General features: G+C 37.3%; 5 protein-coding genes across 6 annotated transcripts; 3 read left to right on the plus strand and 2 right to left on the minus strand.

The window, feature by feature from the left end:
• Positions 1-391: 391 nt before the first annotated feature.
• On the minus strand, positions 392-3,892 carry LOC117636421 (protein ACCELERATED CELL DEATH 6-like). Its single transcript, XM_034370906.1, has 5 exons — positions 3,061-3,892; positions 2,750-2,899; positions 2,392-2,490; positions 1,651-2,117; positions 392-1,134 (listed from the first exon to the last, which is right to left on the minus strand). The coding sequence occupies exons 1-5, from the start codon at positions 3,623-3,625 to the stop codon at positions 508-510; spliced, it is 1,908 nt and encodes a 635-aa protein (XP_034226797.1). The 5' UTR covers positions 3,626-3,892; the 3' UTR covers positions 392-507.
• A 394-nt stretch (positions 3,893-4,286) lies between these two features.
• Positions 4,287-5,885, plus strand: LOC117636422 (pathogen-related protein-like). Its single transcript, XM_034370907.1, has 4 exons — positions 4,287-4,449; positions 4,587-4,719; positions 4,911-5,212; positions 5,549-5,885. Exons 1-4 carry the CDS (start codon positions 4,309-4,311, stop codon positions 5,690-5,692), a joined length of 720 nt encoding a protein of 239 aa, XP_034226798.1. The 5' UTR covers positions 4,287-4,308; the 3' UTR covers positions 5,693-5,885.
• Positions 5,886-8,526: 2,641 nt separating this feature from the next.
• On the plus strand, positions 8,527-9,802 carry LOC117637576 (pathogen-related protein-like). 2 transcript variants are annotated; one of them, XM_034372503.1, is made up of 4 exons: positions 8,527-8,808; positions 8,913-9,045; positions 9,134-9,435; positions 9,521-9,802. In XM_034372503.1, exons 1-4 carry the CDS (start codon positions 8,728-8,730, stop codon positions 9,662-9,664), a joined length of 660 nt encoding a protein of 219 aa, XP_034228394.1. In that variant the 5' UTR covers positions 8,527-8,727; the 3' UTR covers positions 9,665-9,802. The 2 variants fall into 2 exon arrangements, with proteins under 2 accessions (XP_034228394.1, XP_034228393.1); XM_034372502.1 differs by having other exon boundaries at positions 8,528-8,819.
• Positions 9,803-9,897: 95 nt separating this feature from the next.
• On the minus strand, positions 9,898-14,562 carry LOC117637575 (uncharacterized protein C57A10.07). The gene is made up of 3 exons (XM_034372501.1): positions 13,482-14,562; positions 11,043-11,164; positions 9,898-10,523 (listed from the first exon to the last, which is right to left on the minus strand). The coding sequence occupies exons 1-3, from the start codon at positions 14,071-14,073 to the stop codon at positions 10,200-10,202; spliced, it is 1,038 nt and encodes a 345-aa protein (XP_034228392.1). The 5' UTR covers positions 14,074-14,562; the 3' UTR covers positions 9,898-10,199.
• A 3,620-nt stretch (positions 14,563-18,182) lies between these two features.
• On the plus strand, positions 18,183-20,593 carry LOC117637822 (eukaryotic translation initiation factor 6-2). Its single transcript, XM_034372847.1, has 6 exons — positions 18,183-18,324; positions 18,419-18,601; positions 18,705-18,749; positions 18,867-18,997; positions 19,906-20,016; positions 20,154-20,593. The coding sequence occupies exons 1-6, from the start codon at positions 18,315-18,317 to the stop codon at positions 20,409-20,411; spliced, it is 738 nt and encodes a 245-aa protein (XP_034228738.1). The 5' UTR covers positions 18,183-18,314; the 3' UTR covers positions 20,412-20,593.
• Positions 20,594-21,628: the final 1,035 nt, after the last annotated feature.

Genomic DNA, 21,628 nt, shown 5'->3' on the forward strand with positions numbered 1-21,628 from the left:
GGACTACCACTAAAACACTGAAATAGATTCGGTGGACTAACACTGAAAAACGGAAACATATTTAGTGGATAGCCATTGGAAAACATAAACAAATTCGGTGGACTCCCATTGAAACAAGGTAAGTTAAGAAATGGGGTTCATTAGGGTAATTTATTAAGAAAAGGGGGGGTAGTGAGTAATTTTAAATTTTACTAAAATTCAGTGGGTTGTAAAGAGAATGTCGGGTGCAAAGTGCAAATTTTAGGGTGCCAATAAAATCACCCATATGTTTAAACCCAGATTAATTACAATAAATAAAGAAAAATATCAGAAAAAAGAAGAAGAAGCAAGATACAGATTGTTTAGCACACATTTTATTTCGAGCCTGTTAACTTATTCTGAAGTACACATGAAGGAGGGAAAGAAAACACAGAGGAAGAAGAACTATAGGCATTCTTAATCCGACCTTCTGACAAATCATCAGTTAATAATAGGCCTTACCCTAACCAAGCATCCATATTATTATCATCAGTTTCCTCTTACAGGGAAAATTGAAATTTTAATTCTGGTAATTTTCTTAAAAATGTATTTCAAACCCTGGGAAAATCCCTTAAACAAAGGAAGCTGCATGAGGCCACACACAGGGACAGGAAGAAATGAAACAACAAAAATGAGGGACGTTGTCCATTTCTTTTGGGGATGAATCAAGAGCAAAATAGTAGCAGTAAAGGTGAGCATGGTGGTTATTAGTGAGAAGAACAGAAGGGTGAACCCCAAATGCAGCCTGAATGGAAGAGAACGATAAAAGTCTTGGTACTCAAGCGGCGATGTCAGGATAGAGAGAAACGTGACCAAAGAAGCCAATGAACTGATGAGCGAGACTGTGTCAGCAACGGCAAATGTGAAGAAGAAAGAAGAATGCCGTAGAACAGGAACCCCGTTTGAATCATTACCCCCGGGAGCCGTGTAGGCCGCTGCATAGACAACGGTGGCCACCAAAGCCGCCACAGTCGAACATGACTGAGCAGTCTCTTTTATCCATGTTTGAGCCGACTGAAGAAGTTTTGCGTGCTCACTATTGAAGAGCTGCTCCGCTGTCTTATTTTCCCTGTTGTGCTTCATGATGTAATGAGGTGAAATAATCTTTTTCACACGCTAGCCACACATGGAAAAATTGATGAGGTGAGGATTAATCATTTCAATCACCATGAACGTTGCTCAAGTAACAAATAAATTTATAAGCAGGTTCATACTTAAAATAACTAGTTAGTTAGTGGTATTTCTCTTTGTAAGGTTGGAAGATGTTTATCTTGTTTTTTCAAAATAATTAATAACTAATAACTTCACACATATTTTGATTATCGTTAACTTAACAAAAGTGTTTTACTAGCCAACGAAAGGAAACAGAAAGTAACCCTCATGTCTTGTAATTTAGACTATCACTTATACTAAAAATAAATAAAAATTATTAAACTACCTACCCTATTGGGGATAGTTTGTTTTTTAAATGCATCTATGTCAGTTTGGTGTAGTGGCACTGAGTTTCTATGCCTTGTTGGAGGAGGTATTGAGTTCAAAACTCATAGACGACATCATTGAATAAGGAAAATGCATGCATCATTCCTAGCTAGTATATGAACTTCAATTAATTACATAACTCATGACACTCACCACCATCCACAGCAATTCGTCCTGTAATTGTAACGCTGGACCACCTAGGCGCTGAGTGTCTGCAGAGTAATATCTCATAGTTGCAGCTTGATGCAATATGGTGTTGCCATTGCTGTCAATCTTCATAGCCATCCTTGATGTTATTAATCTGCTCTTTTTTATAAGCTTAAAGATCTCCAACCAGCGATGCATAATGGCCACGTGCAAAATGTTTTGTTGCTCATCAATATTGTGAGCCTCAACCGATTGAGGGTGTAACTCCAACATCTTTTTCACAATTTCTGATATTCCGTTTCTAGCCGCTATGAGCAATGGGGTATGGTTCGTATCATCATCACGGCGAACATCATCTTCCCTTGATGTCATCCATGAATAGTCCTTTTCGATGAGCAAATAAGTGAGTTCCAATAGTGAATTTTCATTTTGCATTTTCTCTAACATCATACGGCTTCCTGGGCTTCTGAATTCTGGTTATAATCATATCATACATATTCAATAGAGATATATTGATGAAGGGAACACAGTGTTACTTAGATCCACTCAGCATTGTATTCCAATCATCTAAATTGTCTATTTAGATCGTTGAAGTAAAATTTGCAATAGACCTCACAAGATGTCACTCAAACAAGATTATTTGAGGGATTGCTCAATAGAATAGGACAGAACAGAACTACATGTACACCAATAAATATATCGCACACAAATATATATGGCCCCAATTTTGAAAGTTAGATGAATTACTCGTAATCTTCTTTGAACAACTTGATTGGCAAGGCTGATTGATCCTGCTCTCCAAGTCATTTGGTGGGATCCGATCAATATTATCATCATTAAAAAGGCCTGAATGTATATAAACAAGGGGAGCATAAAGATTAGCATCATCATTATCAGAAAAGCATGCATAAATAAAGGGATCACTATTCGTGCTCCATACAGTTATATATGTAGAATAATAAGAGAAATGCACTCCCTGCTCCTCTGGCCTAAGTTATAAGCTATGTTGATATCTCGCCATTTTGTGGCAATCGGAAGACATAAGTTTGGTTCATCAAAATATATATATATTTAGTAGTATAGAGAGAGATAGAGTAGATGGTACATTTATAAATGAGCATCTTCCATATGCTTTTGCGAAATTTGGCTTGGAAGGCAGATGGCATTTGGGCTAGCAATTGAAGACTTGTCAGTCCATTGCTTTCCTTTCTGTCCGCAAGATCTGGGTACTCTTTTAGTAACCAAAGAGCAGTCTCTGCATTGAAGGAAAACCATGTTAGTAATAATAATAAATAACCGTTTATTTTTTTCAAAAATTCAAATCATTTATTTTTTAAGTCTACATGAGTGATAGATCATTTTTGCAAAATAAGTAGAAAGTAACGCAATTAATTGTCAAAATTTGAAGAGAGATACCAAAATTTTGGCCAATAACTGCGCTGTGAAGAATGGATGTTTGATCACTACTTCTTTGCAAGTGCGGCATTATATTTTTGCGGCCCACTTTTTTGACCAAATATTGGACCAACTCTGTGTGACCGAAAGAAGCGGCCCTGTAGACTGGGGTCTCTCCTAACTGGTTTCGAATCTCTAAGACACCTTCATAGCTAACATCAGCAAGCTCACCCCTAACGTTGTTATCCAGGTCCACCAAGAGCACTGCTGCTTCCAAATTTCCAGACGGCGCCACCTCATGTAGAGTGGTGTTGCCATGCCTATTCTTCATTATCAACGCACGGCGTAACATCTGAGGTTCTCTTATCAGTGAAATCAAAAACTGCAGCATGTCCATGCGTCCAGCGAAGACTACAAGGTGAAGTGCATTGTCATTGTACGTTGTCAATGGATTAAGTACTTCGGTTGGATTATCCTTGTAATATCGTCTTAGGCGTTCCCAGTCCTCGTACATGGCCCATCGATATGGCCCTTTCATTTGATCCAGTGCCCTTCTCTCTCTTTCAAACTCATGAATCTCTTCCATGGGGTCCTTCGGCGAAAAACTGGTTCAACTTAACCCAATTTAGGGGCTTCGACCCGGTTGGAAATTGCGCTTTAAACCGGTTGATCAAGAGTTTGTCCCAGCTGTTTTGGACCACGCAGGTGAGTGGTAAGAGAATTCAAACTTCCTGAATTAATTGGCTGATCATTTATCCCAAACCAAAGCTTACTAATTCATTTATTTATTGCCATTATAAATAATAATCCCTTAGTTTTGACTATGCCCTTGAGATTGAGAACACTTGATTTGACTTGGGATTGAGACCACACCTAAACAGTAGGCTAAGCCTTAATCTCCTCCACACTTCTTAATGAAAATCTAAGAAAAAACCCTTGAGATGTCTGAAAGGATACTGCCCCTTTTTGTTTTGCACGTTCTCCGTTTCTTCCTTTTTCTTTCTTTTATATTTTCTGAAAATGTAAGTCAACCATAAATTCAAATTTTGTAATTTTTAGTAGAACAAAGTTTGATCCTGACACCCACTTATATTTTTTAATGAGAAATGTTTGACTAAGATTTTAGACTAGTTGACTGTAATTCTTATTGGTGAGCAGTATTCTCACGGCACCACACATGCAAGGCACTCTATTGTTTACATGCATTTCTATAAGATCCCCCTCCTTGTACCATATAAATTCAGGTTTAAAAAAAAAAGAGTTGAGCAAATGGCAGCTTCAAGTGCTGATCAGAAAGATAAATATCGTTCGTATTTATATGGAGAGGGAGAAAAGAACACCAAATGGAGGTTTGGTGCCCCTCCCAACTATGATGTTGTTAACAAGCTCTTCGAAGAAGGCAGAACCAAGGTATCTCTCTCTCTCTCTAATTGTGTGTTTATTTTAGTAAGAATTTTGTGTTTAATTTCTATGATCATTAATATCTTCCTGTAGCATGTTATTATATATTCTGATTAAAGTATCATGTACTTTGTAATTAATTGAAGATATGGCCACCTGGGTCACCCGAAGAAATGGTACAGAACCTTTTGAAGACGTATGAAATGGAGCTTTTCCACAAGGCATGCGTCGACGACTTCAAATCAATAGATCCAAAAAAGTTCACTCTCAGCCTAAATGGTACGTGTGTGTGTATATATATTCGTTCATTATTACCACAAGCTAAGAAAATTTTATTGGAGAAAATCATGAGTTCAAATATGGTAAAAAACGGTACTTGAATAAGATGAGATAATAAAAGAAAATCTAGCTTTCGGAATTTGTATTAGTACTAATTAATTCAAGTTTTGAATCACACATAAAATTTACAGGGAGAGAAGGATTAAGTTTGGAAGGTATAAAGAAACTGGGTGGAGGCTATAACTCATTGCTGCAGTCGTCTCTACCAGAGGAATTCCAGATCTACAAACCATCTGTGGAAACAGCAGATTCATCTCATCGAGCTTTCACCACTACTTTCCCTCGTGGCTTTGCTGTGGAGATCCTCCAAGTCTACTCTGGGCCACCACAAATAGTTTACAAGTTCAGGCATTGGGCTTACATGGAGGGCCCTTTCAAAGGCCATGCCCCTACCGGAGAACTGGTAGAATTTTATGGCATGGCAATTTTTGGGGTACATACCTGGCCAAGACAACCATTTATCATATTTATGAGTTCTAGTATCAGTCTCACACAGGCATTCCACTTGCATAAACAGCCCAATATCATTCACATGCACGTGGATGACTGTGTATAATTCTTATCATTCACGTGTGCGTGGATGACTAATGTAGGTAGCGTGTGTATAAATCATTACTCACGTATTTTGGTACCTTGTGTTGCACTGAAATTAACATTAGTCACTTATATATGTCCTGCATTATTCACACATATCTAGCTATAGATTATAATTTATGATTGTTAAATTGTCTCTCTACTTATCTCTTAATAATTTATTTGGTCTAAACAGGTGGATGAGCATATGAAAATTGTAAGTGTGGAGTTCTTTTATGATCCTGGAGAACTTCTTGGAGCCCTGGTGAAGGGTGCTAAAATTGAAAATTATGCTGGAGAGATGACAACAGGGTGCCCTATCCTGAGGAGCACAGGGTAGCTAGCTACCTGCGTCTGGAGCTCCCATGAGAGAAGCAAACATGAAGCACATGGGTTTAAGATCGCTAGCTAGCTAGAACCGGAAAACCTTGTAGCATATGCAATTTGAATAAAATAAAAAATATGACAGCTACATATCCACATGGTATGGTCGGTGCAAGTATGTTAATGTCAATAAATATTTTCTACTTCTAGTATGTTATCAATAAATATTCATTTATATTATAACATGGTAACAAGTTATATACCACGTTGTCAATGACTATATTCAAGTACACTATACATATAACTGAAAAAAAAAACTTTACAATATATATTAACTGTTATGATGGTAAATGTTTCAAATTAAAAGAACAAGGTGTAAATTTAATTATTTTTGGGATTAATTAATTATATTAAGAGTATCTCTAACCGAGATGTTAAAATGACATGTAGAGCTCCAATATTTAAAAATGACATCACAAATCTTTTTCAACCGAACAACCTATTCCTAGGTTGAGATGACAGAAATCCCCGTGGGGGCAGGTCTTTGTCGGGTCCTCGACCCTAACGGGAGAAGATTTTGGGGCAAAAAGGGTATCGGTTACGGGGATCCTTGAACTTAAAAAATCCCCGACGGATATGGGGCGGGAATGGTATTGGCATCCCCGTCCCCGAACCCGATCCAAATATATATATATATATATATATATGTTTATATTTAAATAAATAAAAATATATATATACAGTGGGGGATCCATTAAGGCGCAAGGAGGTGCAGCTGCACCTTCCCTCGCCGGAAAAACCATTGTAGGTGCTTCAAATTGCCCTTTGCTCAACTGGTGTACAGATTACTTTATTTCCATTTTCAACATTTAAGTAAATGTCTTTGTCCTTTTACTTTTATTTATTTTTATATTACTCTATTTACTTAAGTTTACAATGTAAATAAGGAAGTACCCCCATTTGGATTCAAATAAAAATACTAGAAAATTAAATTCCCACCAAATCAAAATATGAAAAATCGGTTTTAGTGCAAAATACGATTTAGGCTAAAAATGATGGCTCATTAAGTCAATATATACTTCATACTAAAATCTCATAAAATCAAGTTTTCTTATTTGATGTGTAAGGAATAAAAGCCGCCAAAAATTATCTTGAGAAAATGATTATTCCGAAAAACTATTGTTCATACTTAATCAATATTGCACCTCCGTTAAAAAAATTCTGGGTCCGCCAATATATATATATATATAATATTTATATTTAACCCTAAGTTAACCTCCCTCTCCTAATTCTTCCTAATCTTCTCTCTCTCTCTCTCTCTCGCAACCACATCCCCCTCTCCCGACACTAAATCAAGTCAACCATAGGGCTCTGACTTCGGCTTCTTGAATTGCAGCCGCATCATTCCACTCCATCAGCTTCTGTCCGATCGTCATTGCAGTGGCGCTGCCAAAGGAGCTCTCTGGCTATATTGCCCCACAGCCTACCCTTCACAAACATAAACATATATATGTATTATTTGTTATAAAATGAACAGAATATGTGGTAAAATATTGAGCTGCACGTAAAGTAGATGAGACACAGCATTTAACGAGGTTCAGCTATGCCTACGTCCTCGGAGAGCAGTAACAGTAACTTTTTCACTATATAAAATAATAGGGCTACAACTTTAGTGTTTACAATATGTGTGGCTCACTGAATTTTCTCTCTTAGAAAATTTCTCTCTGCTCTCTTTCCTATCCACTCACTCACCTTCTTTCTTCCTTCTCTTCCTCTTCACTAAGCACCCTCTTCTCCTGATGGAGGTATCTATTTATAGGCCTAAGACATTGGCTGTTCACTTCACAAGATAATTGGCGGACAAACATCATTAATATTCTTCAATCAATTAGGTAGTGGGGCTTGCCATTTTGGGATCCACATTGTTGACTTTACAACATTATTATATATTTATGTTTCCATGTGCAAGTTGCAACCAATGAAAATTTGTAAGATGAAACTTTATGTTTATATATTTATGCTTTCCCCCTCAGTCGCATCCCCCAAAATTTTGTAAGATGATGATGAAGAAGATTTGAATTATATATATATTTGTTTTGTCAAATTAAATTGATATGATTTTGAATTGTTGAGTTGAACTTTATAGTTAATGCATGTGTTGATATTTTATTTTTTATGTAAAAAAAATGAGGGATTCGGGGCGGGTATGGAGGATAGTCCCTTAACGGAGACGGGGACGGGATTCCTCGAAACCTATTAAACTGGGATGAGTTCGAAGACGAGGGCGGGGATGGAGAGCAAAGACGGGGATAATATTGTCATACCCAACTCCTACCCGACTTGTTGCCATCCCTATTTGTAGGTGAAAATAAAGGCTGAGACTTTGCTGTCAAAATTTACACCAATTTTTCTTGTATTTTTATTATTTTATATATAGTTTTTTTTAATTTTTTAGTATAAGAGATAGTCTCACAAGGAGAGTGTGTATCATTAGATAAGTAGTTTCAGTAGAGTCAAATTATCCTAATATGACAAGAATAGTAATAGGACGGCCGCCAATACGGACCGCATGGATGACAAATTCATTTTGGTTACCCCCCCAGAATTTGCACAAAACTTTTGAAACCTTGGAATTATCTTTCTTCTTTGTTCTTATTGTTGGACTCTAAAATAAAATAAAAGTTTGAAGCATCAACTACTGCCAGAGACTGGCTTCTCCATTGAATTGGTCAAAATATACACACCTCTAGACTATCGCTTCTACTAAATAATAATAATTTGGTGAAAAACACGAATTCTTTAATCTTGCAATATTTGATATTAAATTCCTCCTTCCGCTTATATATATGCCATCATATACTAGAGACTAGTAGTTGTGGAATGCTCAGTAATATGAGTCGTTGAATTTGATACCAAGGCTATTCTTTTTGTCGCCCAAGTTATATATTTAAGTACCTCTTTGTAAGTCATAGAGTACTCAAATTTCTAGGTTCTAAGAAGCTAAGATGGCCTCTTCAGGAGTTAAGGGAGACAGTTATCGTTGCTATTTGCATGGAGAAGGAGAAAAGAACACCAAATGGAGGTATGGTGCCCCTCCAAACTATGGTGCTGTCAACAAGCTCTTTGAAGAAGGTAGAACCAAGGTCTCTCTCTCTCTCTCTCTCTCTCTCTCTCTCTCTCTCATCATAATATTTATGTTGAAGATATCTGATTTTTCTTTTTCAATTTGATGGAAGATATGGCCTCCGGGATCACTAGAAGAACAAGTGCAAAACCTTGTAAAGACATGGGAAATGGAGATGTTCCATAAAACAAGGGATGAAGACTTTAAAGCAAGTGATCCTAAGAAGTACACATTCAGCCTAAATGGTAACTAATTTGTATCACCAAATATATTAAGACTCATCATTACACTGTTCAAAGTCCTGTTTCCATAAATTGTGCTTGTAACTTACAGGAAGGAAAGCTGTAAGTTTGGAAGAGAAGCGAAAGCTTGGGGGAGGCTACAACTCTTTGCTGCAAACCTCATTGCCGGATGAGTTCCGGTGCTACAACCCGGCAGAAGAAACGGTGGATTCAGCTCATAGGGCTTTCACAACCGCATTTCCGCGCGGGTTTGCTCTAGAGATTCTCCATGTGTACTCTGGTCCTCCACTGATCGTATACAAGTTCAGGCACTGGGGTTACATGGACGGTCCTTTCAAAGGTCATGCCCCTACCGGAGAAAAGGTTGAACTCTTTGGGATGGCAAACTTTGAGGTAAACAAATCTTCTTGCCTCACATATTATGGTTCTTTTCTCTATCTACTTTTTCATGGAACTTATCCATCAGATTTTGTGGCAGTTGGATGAACATGGGAAAATTGTGAAGGTTGAGTTCTTTTTCGACCGCGGAGAACTTCTTGGAGGCCTTCTGAAGGGAACAAGCTTTGACAGTTCCAGTAAAGAGGCAGCTTTAGCTTGCCCATTCTTGAGGAACACAGGGTAGCTTCATAAGCTAACCGCTACAATGTAATAATATGGCACTAGCAATGCACCAATGAATAAGCAATGCCCAGATTGGCATACAATGTGTACTTCACCCCCATGGGGTTTTGACATTGACATCTGCTCTTTAATTTTTCAAGGACTTGATATCAGTATACATTTCTTGCAATAGAGCATAGAATATTTCAAGTAAAAGTCCATGGACGGTGGATGCCATGCAAATCTGCAACAAGCTAACTTTTAAGGGTGATTAAAATTGATGTTACATCAACTAGAAAATGTAAATATCAACCAAAACGTTGCCTCGACGTGTTGAGATATCTTGTAACTACAAGGCTATAAAGAGCCATCTATCATCATTACTTCATATAGTGCCCAAAAATATATTTCACTAGACCACTGAAAAATATTCATCTTTCATATACCTTTATATTGATTTAGAGATACTGTTTAGAAAGAAAAAAAAGATATTATTGTGACTGTTAGGTGGATCCTTCTGTTTTATAGATCAAGGGCTGTAGTATATTCAGATTGATTTAACTCTTAGGCCAGGGAAGGGACCCTGGATAAGGATCTGTCCCGCAATATCTGAAAAGACCTTCAATTTCAGGACAGCCATTTGGATAGGGAATAGACCGGTGAAACGGATCACGCCCTAGTTTTTTATGGTAAAGTGAACCTCGACAGCCATATGGATCATCTTGGAATTGAGCACGCACAATTGCTTCTCCTTTTCGAGCTGCTTCTTTTGCAGTAGAAATTGCTGGGGTACCGGCGTAGAAGAACCTCGACTCTGGAAAGCCAATTGCAGACCGATGTAGATGTGCAAATCTCTCCTCCTTGAAATCATAACTAACAACCTGGTTTACAACGAATCATGTTAGATTTTAAATTACATTGTTGCTTCACATCCTAACGGCTTAAGTTTTTAGAACAATGGTAAACCAACAAACTCCATTATGGTATCAAAGCAGGAGATCCTGAATAATCACATCAGAACATAAGAAACGAAACACAGATCCCTAAAATACAAATATTCTCTTTGTTTTGTAGAATTCTAAGATGTATTGCGCTCTTGTATGGGATATGCAAACATTCTCATAGCCAGTTTATCTTGATCATCTGGACAACTTAGCATAAATCATCTAAATGATCACATCTGAACATGAATGTGCAGATTAACAAAATTTCACAGTAAATTCATGATAATCGCATACATACGTATGCATAAGTATACCTATATGTGTATATTGGTGTTCAGCCTAATAGGCGCTCTTTATGCTAATGGGAGCTCAATTGTCTCTATGATATTTTCATCCATCATACCCATATTTTTTTATTCGAACAGGACAAACAAATTTAGAGTAGAATGGGCTTACAGTTATATTACGAGGATATGTGCCAGTAAGTTCTCGGAACCGGCACACACTGAAGAGAAGATTCTCAAAACTGTCCCTTGCATGCTCTTCTGTGAGTGTCCTTGATCTCAAATCTTCTTTGCCTAAAGAAGCCACCATGGCATAAGTTGTATACGAGTTAACAATCAATAAAAGACAGTTCAGACCAACATGCATTTAAACTAAGGTTGAACAATCATGTTTTCTTAACCTTTGCAAAAGCAACTAAAAACTTGTCACTAAAGAGAGAGAAGTTAAAAATAAAAAAAAGGAAGAATAAAACATTACAGTAAGTATTAGAACAATTGCTTGTCTAGCATCTATTACAAACAATGTAAAGAAGCATATAACTTGAAGAATAGAACACTTATGTGGCAGCATAAATCAAATCCGCTTAACATAAAAGGAAACCGCCAGACGTAGTTCACACAAAAAAAATAACAAGAGAAGATAAAGTGAAAGAAACAGAATAAAAGAGAGAAAAGATTATAAAAATAAATAAATAAAGAGAATAAGAGGGAGGAGCTCAGAGAGAAGAAGTGATATGAGAACAAGGGAATAACACAAGAAACGAAACACAGATCCCTAAAATACTAATAATAAAACTAAACGAAGTCAAATTCCATTCCTTTGCATACAGCAGATTACTTAATTCCCCATGATCACTCCAATATGGTATATGATTTGCCAAAACACAGAGTATTGCCTGTAGCCATAATTTTTATGCAACTGAAAACAGGAAAACTTCTGCCATTAGACCCAGAATGATGAAATCGATGAAAAACTCGTAAACTTACCATTCTTTGTTATAGTAGCTTCAAGAGTGGAAGAGAGCTAAGGTGGACCAGAGTGGAAATTGACTGACATTTAGACAGAAGGCAACAGTGGAAGTGATTGACGTAGAAGGAGCAAAAGGTTAAAGCAGTGTAACGTGGTGTTGATTGTAGAGGAGGTGAAGGCAAAAGGGAGCTGTCTGTGGTAGTAGTCAATTTTCCTGGAGTGTGATAATAACTACAACAGTAATAGTAAGGGTAAGCTTGGGTGGTGTTCGCACTCATAGTTGCAAAGTCTTGTGTTCTTTTTCCTTCAACAGTTCTCCATTAAAGAAGCAAGAAATACTATTTAGACAGTTCTCTGTAACTCTGTTTCTGCAATTTATGACAATACTACTGTTATCTTTATAACTTATTTGATAGCTATTAATCCTTGTGCAACCAGAATATGCATGATAATTCCAGTCCGACGGAAATTTCCATACCATACTGTCAAATGAGTATTATTTACAGATATCCACAAGAGTTCAAACATATATACTGCTGTTTTTAGTTTTTTCATATGACATTAAGGTATTCATCCAAATATGAGAAATGAAATCCAAGCAAGACTCAGGTAAATGTAATACGAACAGTACACAACTTGCATGTACTGTATATCTCTTCCTAGGATGATAATTTCCACTAGTAAAGATATCACTTAAACTCCAGAGCTCATCTTGAAACCTAAACCTTTATAGAAGTTGCCAAAAAAGCATTCAATGCTAAAAACTTCAAGGAATTTATCATTTCACAACTTGTATATTTTGGTTTATCTTGTTAATAGCCTTGTCAACAAAGAGAAATTCCATGCGCAGTTATTAGCTTACCCTTTTGACCGGAAATTCAAGTTTGCCAAAGGTCTTAAGTGAAAATAATTTATACGATCAACATGACAGCTTTGTCACGAATCATCATGTTTCCGGAAATTCATGTCAATATAGTATTTAGATCAATCAGCAGTAAACTCACGAATTCAACATTTAAATTTGGTGTATATTGTAACAAACGAGGTTGCTTAACCTTTCTTCTTTGGCACTTCTATAATAAACTGAACAAAAATTGCCACCAGCAAGGACTAAACATCTCTTTTTGTTCTTTTCTATAAATCTCTTCTATCGCAGGAGGACTAAAGCAGTACATCTCTCTGTCCTGTTTTTTCCTCTTAGAGTTCTACAAATGAATTTCTTCAAGTTAAATTTCGACTACAAAACATTGCAAATGCAGCATGCTTTAGCCCGAGATGCATGAATACAAAAAGAAGAGTAGTTCCAAACAAAAATTCTGTTGTAACTTAATACATTGCTGAAAATTTATCCAGGTTATAGCAAAACTTTAGGCCATGCTTCAGGCCACCCAAAACACACATAAGAAATTATTGCCATAAATACTGTACATTCACAGAAACTGCACATGATGGCCATAACACCGAAAAATGAAAACAAAAAAGATCATAAACAATCAAGTACATGAGAACCATTTTAAACAGCATCCTATAGATCATGCTTCATACAATTAGCAGTCCATTATGTCTTATATTAAAAATGAATCATATTTTACACAAGGCATACCAAAACATGTCTAATACAAGAAAAATACAGTAACTCACCAAACCATCCTTTTGATTCAGCAACTGCCCAATAACTCTGTGCCTCGCTCCGAGGACCAGCATCTCTTCGAGTCTCTCCACCACTAAACAGAAGCAAAGCTCTATCGTCTTTGGCTGCGACTTCAATACCCTCTTGTATATGCGCCACGAAAGTTGCAGCTTGACCTGGATTCTTCTGATAAGACTCCAAAAACCAAGAATCCTCCTTATCAACTTTTCCACAGCTACTGCTAGTATAAACTGAATGCCCGGCAACCATGACTAGATTCTGAAGATTCGGCAACGGATAACTATTTGAACCCGTGTCAGATTTTTTATAGCTAGCCATCATTTCAAACCGGCTCTCATATAGAGAGAAAAGTAAGAGAATTGTGACCCCAACTGACAAGGAGATGGTGAAAACTAAAAGTGGGTGCAGCTTACAATAATACTGAAGGCGGTTTCCAATGGACCTAATCATTTTGATGGGTTGCAATGGTGAATGCCTATGCTTTCGGGTTCTTCTAATGGTTCCAGATTCTAAATCAAAGTCACCTCTTGGGTAGGCTGTGAAGGATTTAGGACTGCCAGGCCGAAATGGATAATTGCTCATTATAGTACAAATCCAGCTTACGCGGATATAAATAAATAGAACAAACCATGCCCAGGAGAAAATTTAGAACAAAAAAGTAATGGTGATCATGAATTTCATGATACAAATACAGAGCAATATGAACAACTACACAGGGAGATCAACCAATTTACACATAGAGGTTGCAACGCATCAGTGGAATTTATAAAGTTTGCAGCTTTAATGAGAATCAGAGGGATTTGCGAACGAATTTTACAACTGAATCAAGCACGGGCTGAACCAGAGAGAGATAGCTCACCGAAACTGGTGTCTGTGAAATTGTTGTGTGCGCTTCTAACTGAGATGAAAATTCAGGTTTCAGTGATTCTTTTGTTATTTAAATACAAGGAAGATCCAGGCTTTAGATGTTTCCTTGAGATTTGAATTTGACTCTGACGGAGGAAAAAGAAGAAGAATTTTACTCTGAATGTTCCTTATTTCCATTTTTCAGATTTGAAACATTTTCTTTTATTTATTTATTTTTGTCTGAGATTTGAAACATATTGCTTAATTAAACAAAATTTGTCTAAAGTCAATGTGCATATTATTTGTTGGCTTATTTATGTACGTGCCTCTGTGCTTTCAAATTTGTCTCAGATTACCACATGTGTTTGCAAACGTTTCAAAATACCCCTCAAACTTTTAAAAACAGTCTCACGTTACCCGTTCCGTCACTTTTATAGACATTCTGTTACGTGCGTTGGGCCCCACTTCGTTTAAAATATATTTAAAAGTATAGCAGGGCCGCTATACCCCTTTTAAAAAAAATTTAAGAAAAAAAGAGCTGCAGAAGAAGAAGAAGAAGGAGAAGAAGACCTTCTCAGCCTCTTTGATTCATACTGGTTTGAACATGGAATTCTGAGCAAGAAATCCCCTTCAAAACCCCAAGACGCAACAGACCCAAGTCTCCAAGTGGACCAATCAGCCCAAGAAGCAGACCAACAAGAAGTACCAAATTTCCCCAGCCTTTCATGCTTCCCAAGGTCTCTAAGTGATGACCAATCTTTAAACACCAAAGGGAGCCTCTTCTCTTCCGATTCTCTCTCCCCACACTCAATCCTCATGAGCACCACACCAGAATTCCAAACAGTTTTCTCTGGTAAACAAGTCATAGAGTTCTCCAAACCCTATGAGCACCAAATTTCCCCCTTTCTTAGAACTGAAAAACCCTTATTCGCAAAGGTTAAAGATTAAAACTTAGTGGGGCCCAACGCATGTAATGGAATGTCTATGAAACTGACAGAATGGGTAACGTGAGACTATTTTTAAAAGTTTGAGGGGTATTTTGAGACATTTGCAAACACAGGTGGTAATCTGAGACAAGTTTGAAAGCACAAGGGGGCATGTACATAAATAAGCCTTATTTATTTTTCTTTTGAAATAGTTAGTGACTGTTTGGCATTACTTATTTGGGGTGATAAGTGATTTTTTTTTAAATTTTGGGAAGCCCAACACTTTTGGTAAACTATGAGAAAGTCACTTATTATTAAAAATTGCTGTGAGAGAAAGCTGTAAGGGAAAGTAGTGTGGGGGCTTTTTCTTCCGGAAACTAGAAATGGGCTAGGCTGCCGTAAATAGCAAATTGATGAAATTATTCCCTGTATCTGAGTTCGAAGATCAAGCCCCAAAAATGCTTCGAAAGGACAGAGATGCCTTAGGAAACACCTTGGTTACCTTCACCAACAAAAATAACAACAGCTCACAGATAGATTTTCTAGCTTTGCATGAGAGGCTTGTGGCATGGAAGCAAAATTGACATGAGTTTAGCACTGAAGAGAAAGTTATGCGTTCTTGGGGGAAAAATGGGGTGTTAAGGTAAGAGAAGAAGGGTCTGCATGAAGGTTTGGCTAAGAATGAGAGGAATGGGTGGCTTGAGTGTCTTTCCGGCAGCTTGACAGAGGCTATGTCAAGTGTTAGAATAGTCTGCCAGAAGAGGAAAAATGGGGGAAAAGAATGAATAGAGCACGAATTTGCTGGGTTTTGCAGGTGAGGGAGGAAGCTTGCTCTATGGATGTGGTTGGTTTAGCTAGTGATGAAGTAGTGAGTGTGCTGGGTAGTTTCTGGCAGCTTGACGAAAAATTTGTCAAGCACTGAAACTTGTTAACAGAAGAAAAAAGGGGAGGAAATGGATGAATAGGGCATGAAATTGCAGAGGTTTTAGATATGAGAGATGAAGCTTGCTCTCTGAATGTGTGTGTTGAGATGATGGGTAGGAAATGCCTCTTTTTATAAGCACTGAAAGCTATCATTTTCCAAGAAACCCTAATGGTTTCTATCCAATTTAGCCAAACTTTTTCCTTCCTTTCTCCTCTCTGTCTTTGACTTGTCTTACTCTGGCAAAATCCCCTCTGCCCAATCTCCCAAAATCAGGGATTTTTGGGAGCTCAATGCTCTTCTCGCAACTGCCTCAGTGGAGAATTCCCATTCCCAGCCATCCCCTTCCTTTCTTTTCCTCCTTCTTCCATGGCCAGGTCTGATGAGGGAAAGAAATAGGTATGCACGCTAGTTTGAAGGTGACTCCCTTCCTAGCAGTCTGCGCGCCAATATCCCCCGGTCCTTTGCATGTTGTTGCTTGAAACTTGTTCCCTCCCATGTGCTGGAGCCTCCTAGCAGCTCTGCGCACGTGGACCTCCAGGCTCCCTTCATGGCTTTGTTCTCCAGCCAAGTGCTGGGGCTTTTGCTGCTTCTTTTTCTAATTGTATGTGCCTTCTAAGACAAAATGTTGATTTATCAAATAAATGGGTTAACCTTATCAAGTGTCAGGCTAGTTTGGTTGAGTTAATGAGCTATTTTGGTTGAAGTAATGGGCTATTTTCTCTTTTGTGCTCACTCACATGTTTGGGCATAAGAAATGAGCTTGAGTTTTGAGGTTCCCAAGCAACCCGGGATTTCCATTTCTCGGCGCATCAATGAGACAATTCATTACCGTCCATACTACAACCCACTCAAGTAAGCCTGGGGCATTTAAGTGGCTTGGGACCCACTTAGGCTTGTACCGTGGTTAGGTGTGAAATAATGATTTCCTGCTTGGCATGACATGTCGCTTGGCATGCTTTAATTTTGTCGTCCCTGAACAGGGACATGACGTTCAATTTAGCATGGGCTTGTAGAGCCAGTACCTTTTATAGGCTCATTTCAATTTTTAGCATGATGAATTGCATATTTATTTGGCATGGCACGTGGATCATGACTCGTGTGAATGTAAATAATGAACTTTTGCGTGCTCCAAATTAGGTCTTTTCTTAATAAGGCATTGCGCTGGGCCGGGAATTCATTTGGGTCGAACCGTGAATTTTTTGGGCCTCAATAAGTAGCTAATGAAGTACTTTCATTTTCTGATTATGAGGGAATCAGTTTTGAAGAGCCGCTGATGTTTATATGGGACTCATTTTCTGATTATGCTAGAATCAGTACCAACAACATTTTTAACAAAAAGTTTACCAAATGCCAAACTATTTTCTCTCACAGATGATTTCTTTCACAGTAAATCTGACAGCTATTATTTTCACAGCACAACAATGTCAAACTGGCCCTTAATGTATACAATAAAAATTAGTTGTCGTCACCAAGTTGATTTTATAGTGCGTAGTGACAAATTAAACTCTATTATAAAAAATAATGATAATCTCGTGCCAAGGAAATAAGCATGGAATAATTTCGTAAAACCATTTTAAATCAGTTAGGTTTTGTTGAGAATCTCTGCTTAGGTTGGCTGTTTTTCCACGTTAGTTTTTAAAATATTTTTATTGTTTTATTGCCCAATATTAAAGGGCCAAAACACCTATTTTAGGGTTTGTTTGGTTCGGGATTGAACTTCTTGAAAATAAATTTTTCATGTCTAATCTTGTCAAATGGGAATGGTGGATGTAATTTTAGTTACCAATATAATTTTCATACATTATGACTAGATATATCACTAAACCAACATCTAAATTTTTTTAAACTTATTCCTTTTCTTAATTAAACTCATTTTATTTCATTTTATTATTTACTATTTTTAACGTTTTAGTTTTATTTGAAAATCTAGGAAAATCCAACTTTTAATTGTTGCAATCAAAATATAATTAGCTTTTTCTTTTTTATGGAAGAAAATATAATTAGCTGTTTGCTGACTTTGTTTTTGGGTGCCCTACTTATACACATAAAAAACCCTAATTTTCCTCCTCCCTACCTCCAAAGCCCTAGCTCATAACAAACTCATACCTCAGGCGTTCCTTGAATCCATGGCTACCAGTAAGTCTTTCTTTTCTTCATCATCGTTCTGCTAATATTGTTCTTATATTTGTTCCTAATAAGAAATAATGAAAAATTAATTGGGGATATGAAGGGTTGCAATTCGAGAACTCGTGCGAGGTTGGGGTGTTCTCGAAGCTGACGAATGCCTACTGTTTGGTTTCCATCGGAGGCTCTGAGAATTTCTACAGCACATTCGAGGCCGAGTTGGCAGATGTCATCCCTGTCGTTAAAACCTCCATTGGCGGCACTCGCATCATTGGCCGCCTCTGTGCTGGTATTCGTTTCGTTTCAATTTCTTTTGATGTGCTTCCTATTTGGTATTATTCTAGAATTAAAATTTATGGATATTGAAAAAAGTATTTAAATTTCAATTGCAGGAAACAAAAACGGGCTTCTTTTGCCTCACACGACCACAGACCAAGGTTTTTTTTTTTAATCTTTGTATCTTCCTCTATCTTTTTCTTTTGGGTATTTCTGTTTTATGGTTTTTTTGTTTGCTGTTTTGACTTATTGAGCTTCTGTTTTTATTAAAAATGAAGAACTCCAGCACTTGAGGAACAGTTTACCTGATCATGTTGTTGTTCAGCGCATTGAAGAGAGACTATCTGCTCTTGGAAACTGTATTGCTTGCAATGATCATGTTGCTCTTACACACACGGATCTTGACAGAGTATTTTTTTCGACTTCATCCGAAGTTTGTTTTTTGGTTATTTCGTGTTTAGTGTTTACTTTCCCTTGCAAAAAAGAAAAAAAAGAAAAGAATCCGAGTTTTTCTGTGAATTCAAAGCAAATAACCTATAAAGTTCTTCTCCCCAAATAGACCCCAACCTTTTTGGAATCATAGGAAAATTGGAAGGCATCATACATCTATCCTAAAATCAACCCTGTTTAGCATGTAAAAGTATTGTTATTGCAGAACAAGATCCCACACCAACCAACCAACAACCACCCACCCCCCCTCTCTTTTAAGGAAAATTAAAACTCGATGAGGATTTGGTTCATCTCACATGCACATGTCATGGGCCATTGGGCTTCCTACTTTTTTATGCAATATAGACTTGTATGTAACTATTGAGAGTGATTATATTGTGTTATACATGACTATTCAGCAAAAGTTTGAATTTGGTTCAGAATCAATTTGTAACTTTGCTCGTTAAAGAGGAATTGAATAGGCGATACAATTTTGGTTCCTCCACCAAAGCCATTTAAACCTTCCAAATTCTAAGGCTTTAAAAGCTTTTTTGGCATTTTGACTGTAGAACCAATTCTTTGGAAATGTTCTAAGGTGAGGTTCTCAAGCTTATATTTGGGTTGTTTGTATGTTTTGACTGATATCATATGGATATGTGGCAAGCGGTGTTTCATGTGCTTGTTGCAAGCAGACTTTGGTTCTCATATGAACTTAGAGCCTTGAACACCAATTAAAGAGAAACTCAAGATCTTGATAAATAAACAAAGCTGCAGTGCAACTGTGCGACCACCCTTTTCCATTTAGAAGATGACATAAACCTTTTGAATTCAAGTAAATTTAAGATTGCTTCTGCATTTGTTCATGTATTTATTTGTTGTTTTATTCAGGAAACTGAGGAGATGATCGCAGATGTACTTGGCGTGGAAGTTTTTAGGCAGACGATTGCTGGTAATATCCTTGTGGGAAGTTACTGTGCCTTCACCAACAGAGGTGGCATGGTAAGAACATGTTTTTCTTGGGCTGGTGTTTCTGAGGCATCTTTTCTTGAAGATCTTTTTCTTTCTTTTGTCATCTTTTGTTTTTCTTTTTTCCTTTGGTTCCACTCTAAATCCTAATTTCGAAAACACTTGTGCAGGTTCATCCCCACACATCTGTTGAAGACTTGGACGAGCTTTCAACGCTTCTACAGGTTCCTCTGGTTGCTGGAACAGTCAATCGTGGCAGTGAAGTGATAGCTGCAGGCATGACAGTGAATGACTGGACAGCATTCTGTGGGTCAGACACCACTGCCACAGAACTCTCAGTTATTGAAAGTGTTTTCAAGTTGAGGGAAGCTCAACCTAGTGCCATTGTGGATGAAATGAGGAAATCATTGATTGACAGCTATGTCTGAGCAAAATCTCTGTGCTAGTTCCATGAATAGGTGCTGTTTTCTTCCTTGTTAATTGTTTTAAAACAAAATATCTTTTTAAATTCTTAATCATAAGAATTCTGGTGTTGCCAAGTTGTATAATTATGTTGCCAAGCTGTACAATATGTTATAGCAAACGTGTTTTGCCTTTTTTCTTCCCAAAAGTATCATGTTTTTAGTTTGTTTTCATCCTGCTGGTAGGAGTTGGTTGCTAGTTGCTTGAATGCATTGGATGGTTTGGAATTGTGTGTAATGGTCTGAAACCAATCCAAATCAGTCTTGACTTGAAAAGTAGTGGATTTGGTTTATCTGGGCTAATTATGTTCTTATCTTAGGTTCAATGTGATCAGTTGGATCATATGTGCCATTATCTGTTTGCTTTCCAGTGGTAAATAGATCTACAAGGAGAAAGCCTGTCCAAACCATCATCAAGATTCTTGCACTAGTATTTTCCCCCCATCCAGGACTTCAGATTTCTTGCATTGTGCATTATGTTGTAGCTTCTTTTTGAACTCTGTACATGAGGCTTCAGGGCCACTAGATGTGGGCTTTTTCGCGGTTAAATTCCTACTTCATTATGTTGTTGCACGCTCGGATTAAATCCCTGTTTTGCTGACTCCTGTTTTCTTCCACCGATTTGTTTTGTTTTTAGTACCCGAAGCCCTCATGCTATCTCATCTTCAATGCTTTCATGCCATTTGATTTGATGTGCCAATTTTCATATTTTAGTACATTAAATGTCAAAAATGTTAGAATCAGACAATGGCACTGGCACAAGAAAAGTACCATGTAGGATGGAATCATTTGAGATACTTTCTCTTAGCTTCGAACCTTATGCCTTAATAAGAGGGTACGTGCTTTCTAATTTCTACTACCAAAGTCACAAACTGGGCCTTAAGGTGGGGTCCTTTTGCAAAAGAATAAAATAAAAACCAATGATATCAATGGTTTAGTTTGTTGTCCCAAATTTTTAGGGCTCGTTTAAAAGTGATTATGTAGAAGCTATTTTACTCATTAGTGATTTTAGCATAATCACTTTATGTTAGTAGCACTTTTGCGCCAAATCGGTTCATCATTTGGCTACCAACATAAAAGTGCTTTTATATTGTAAAAAAAAAGTGATTTTGATATTATTCGTAGTGTTTGGCTTCCTAATGAAAAAAAATGATTTTTTTCCCTTTTTTTAAAGTATTTTCATA

The sequence above is a fragment of the Prunus dulcis genome, chromosome 8, assembly GCF_902201215.1.
Source record: "Prunus dulcis chromosome 8, ALMONDv2, whole genome shotgun sequence".
NCBI classification, from domain to species: Eukaryota; Viridiplantae; Streptophyta; class Magnoliopsida; order Rosales; family Rosaceae; genus Prunus; species Prunus dulcis.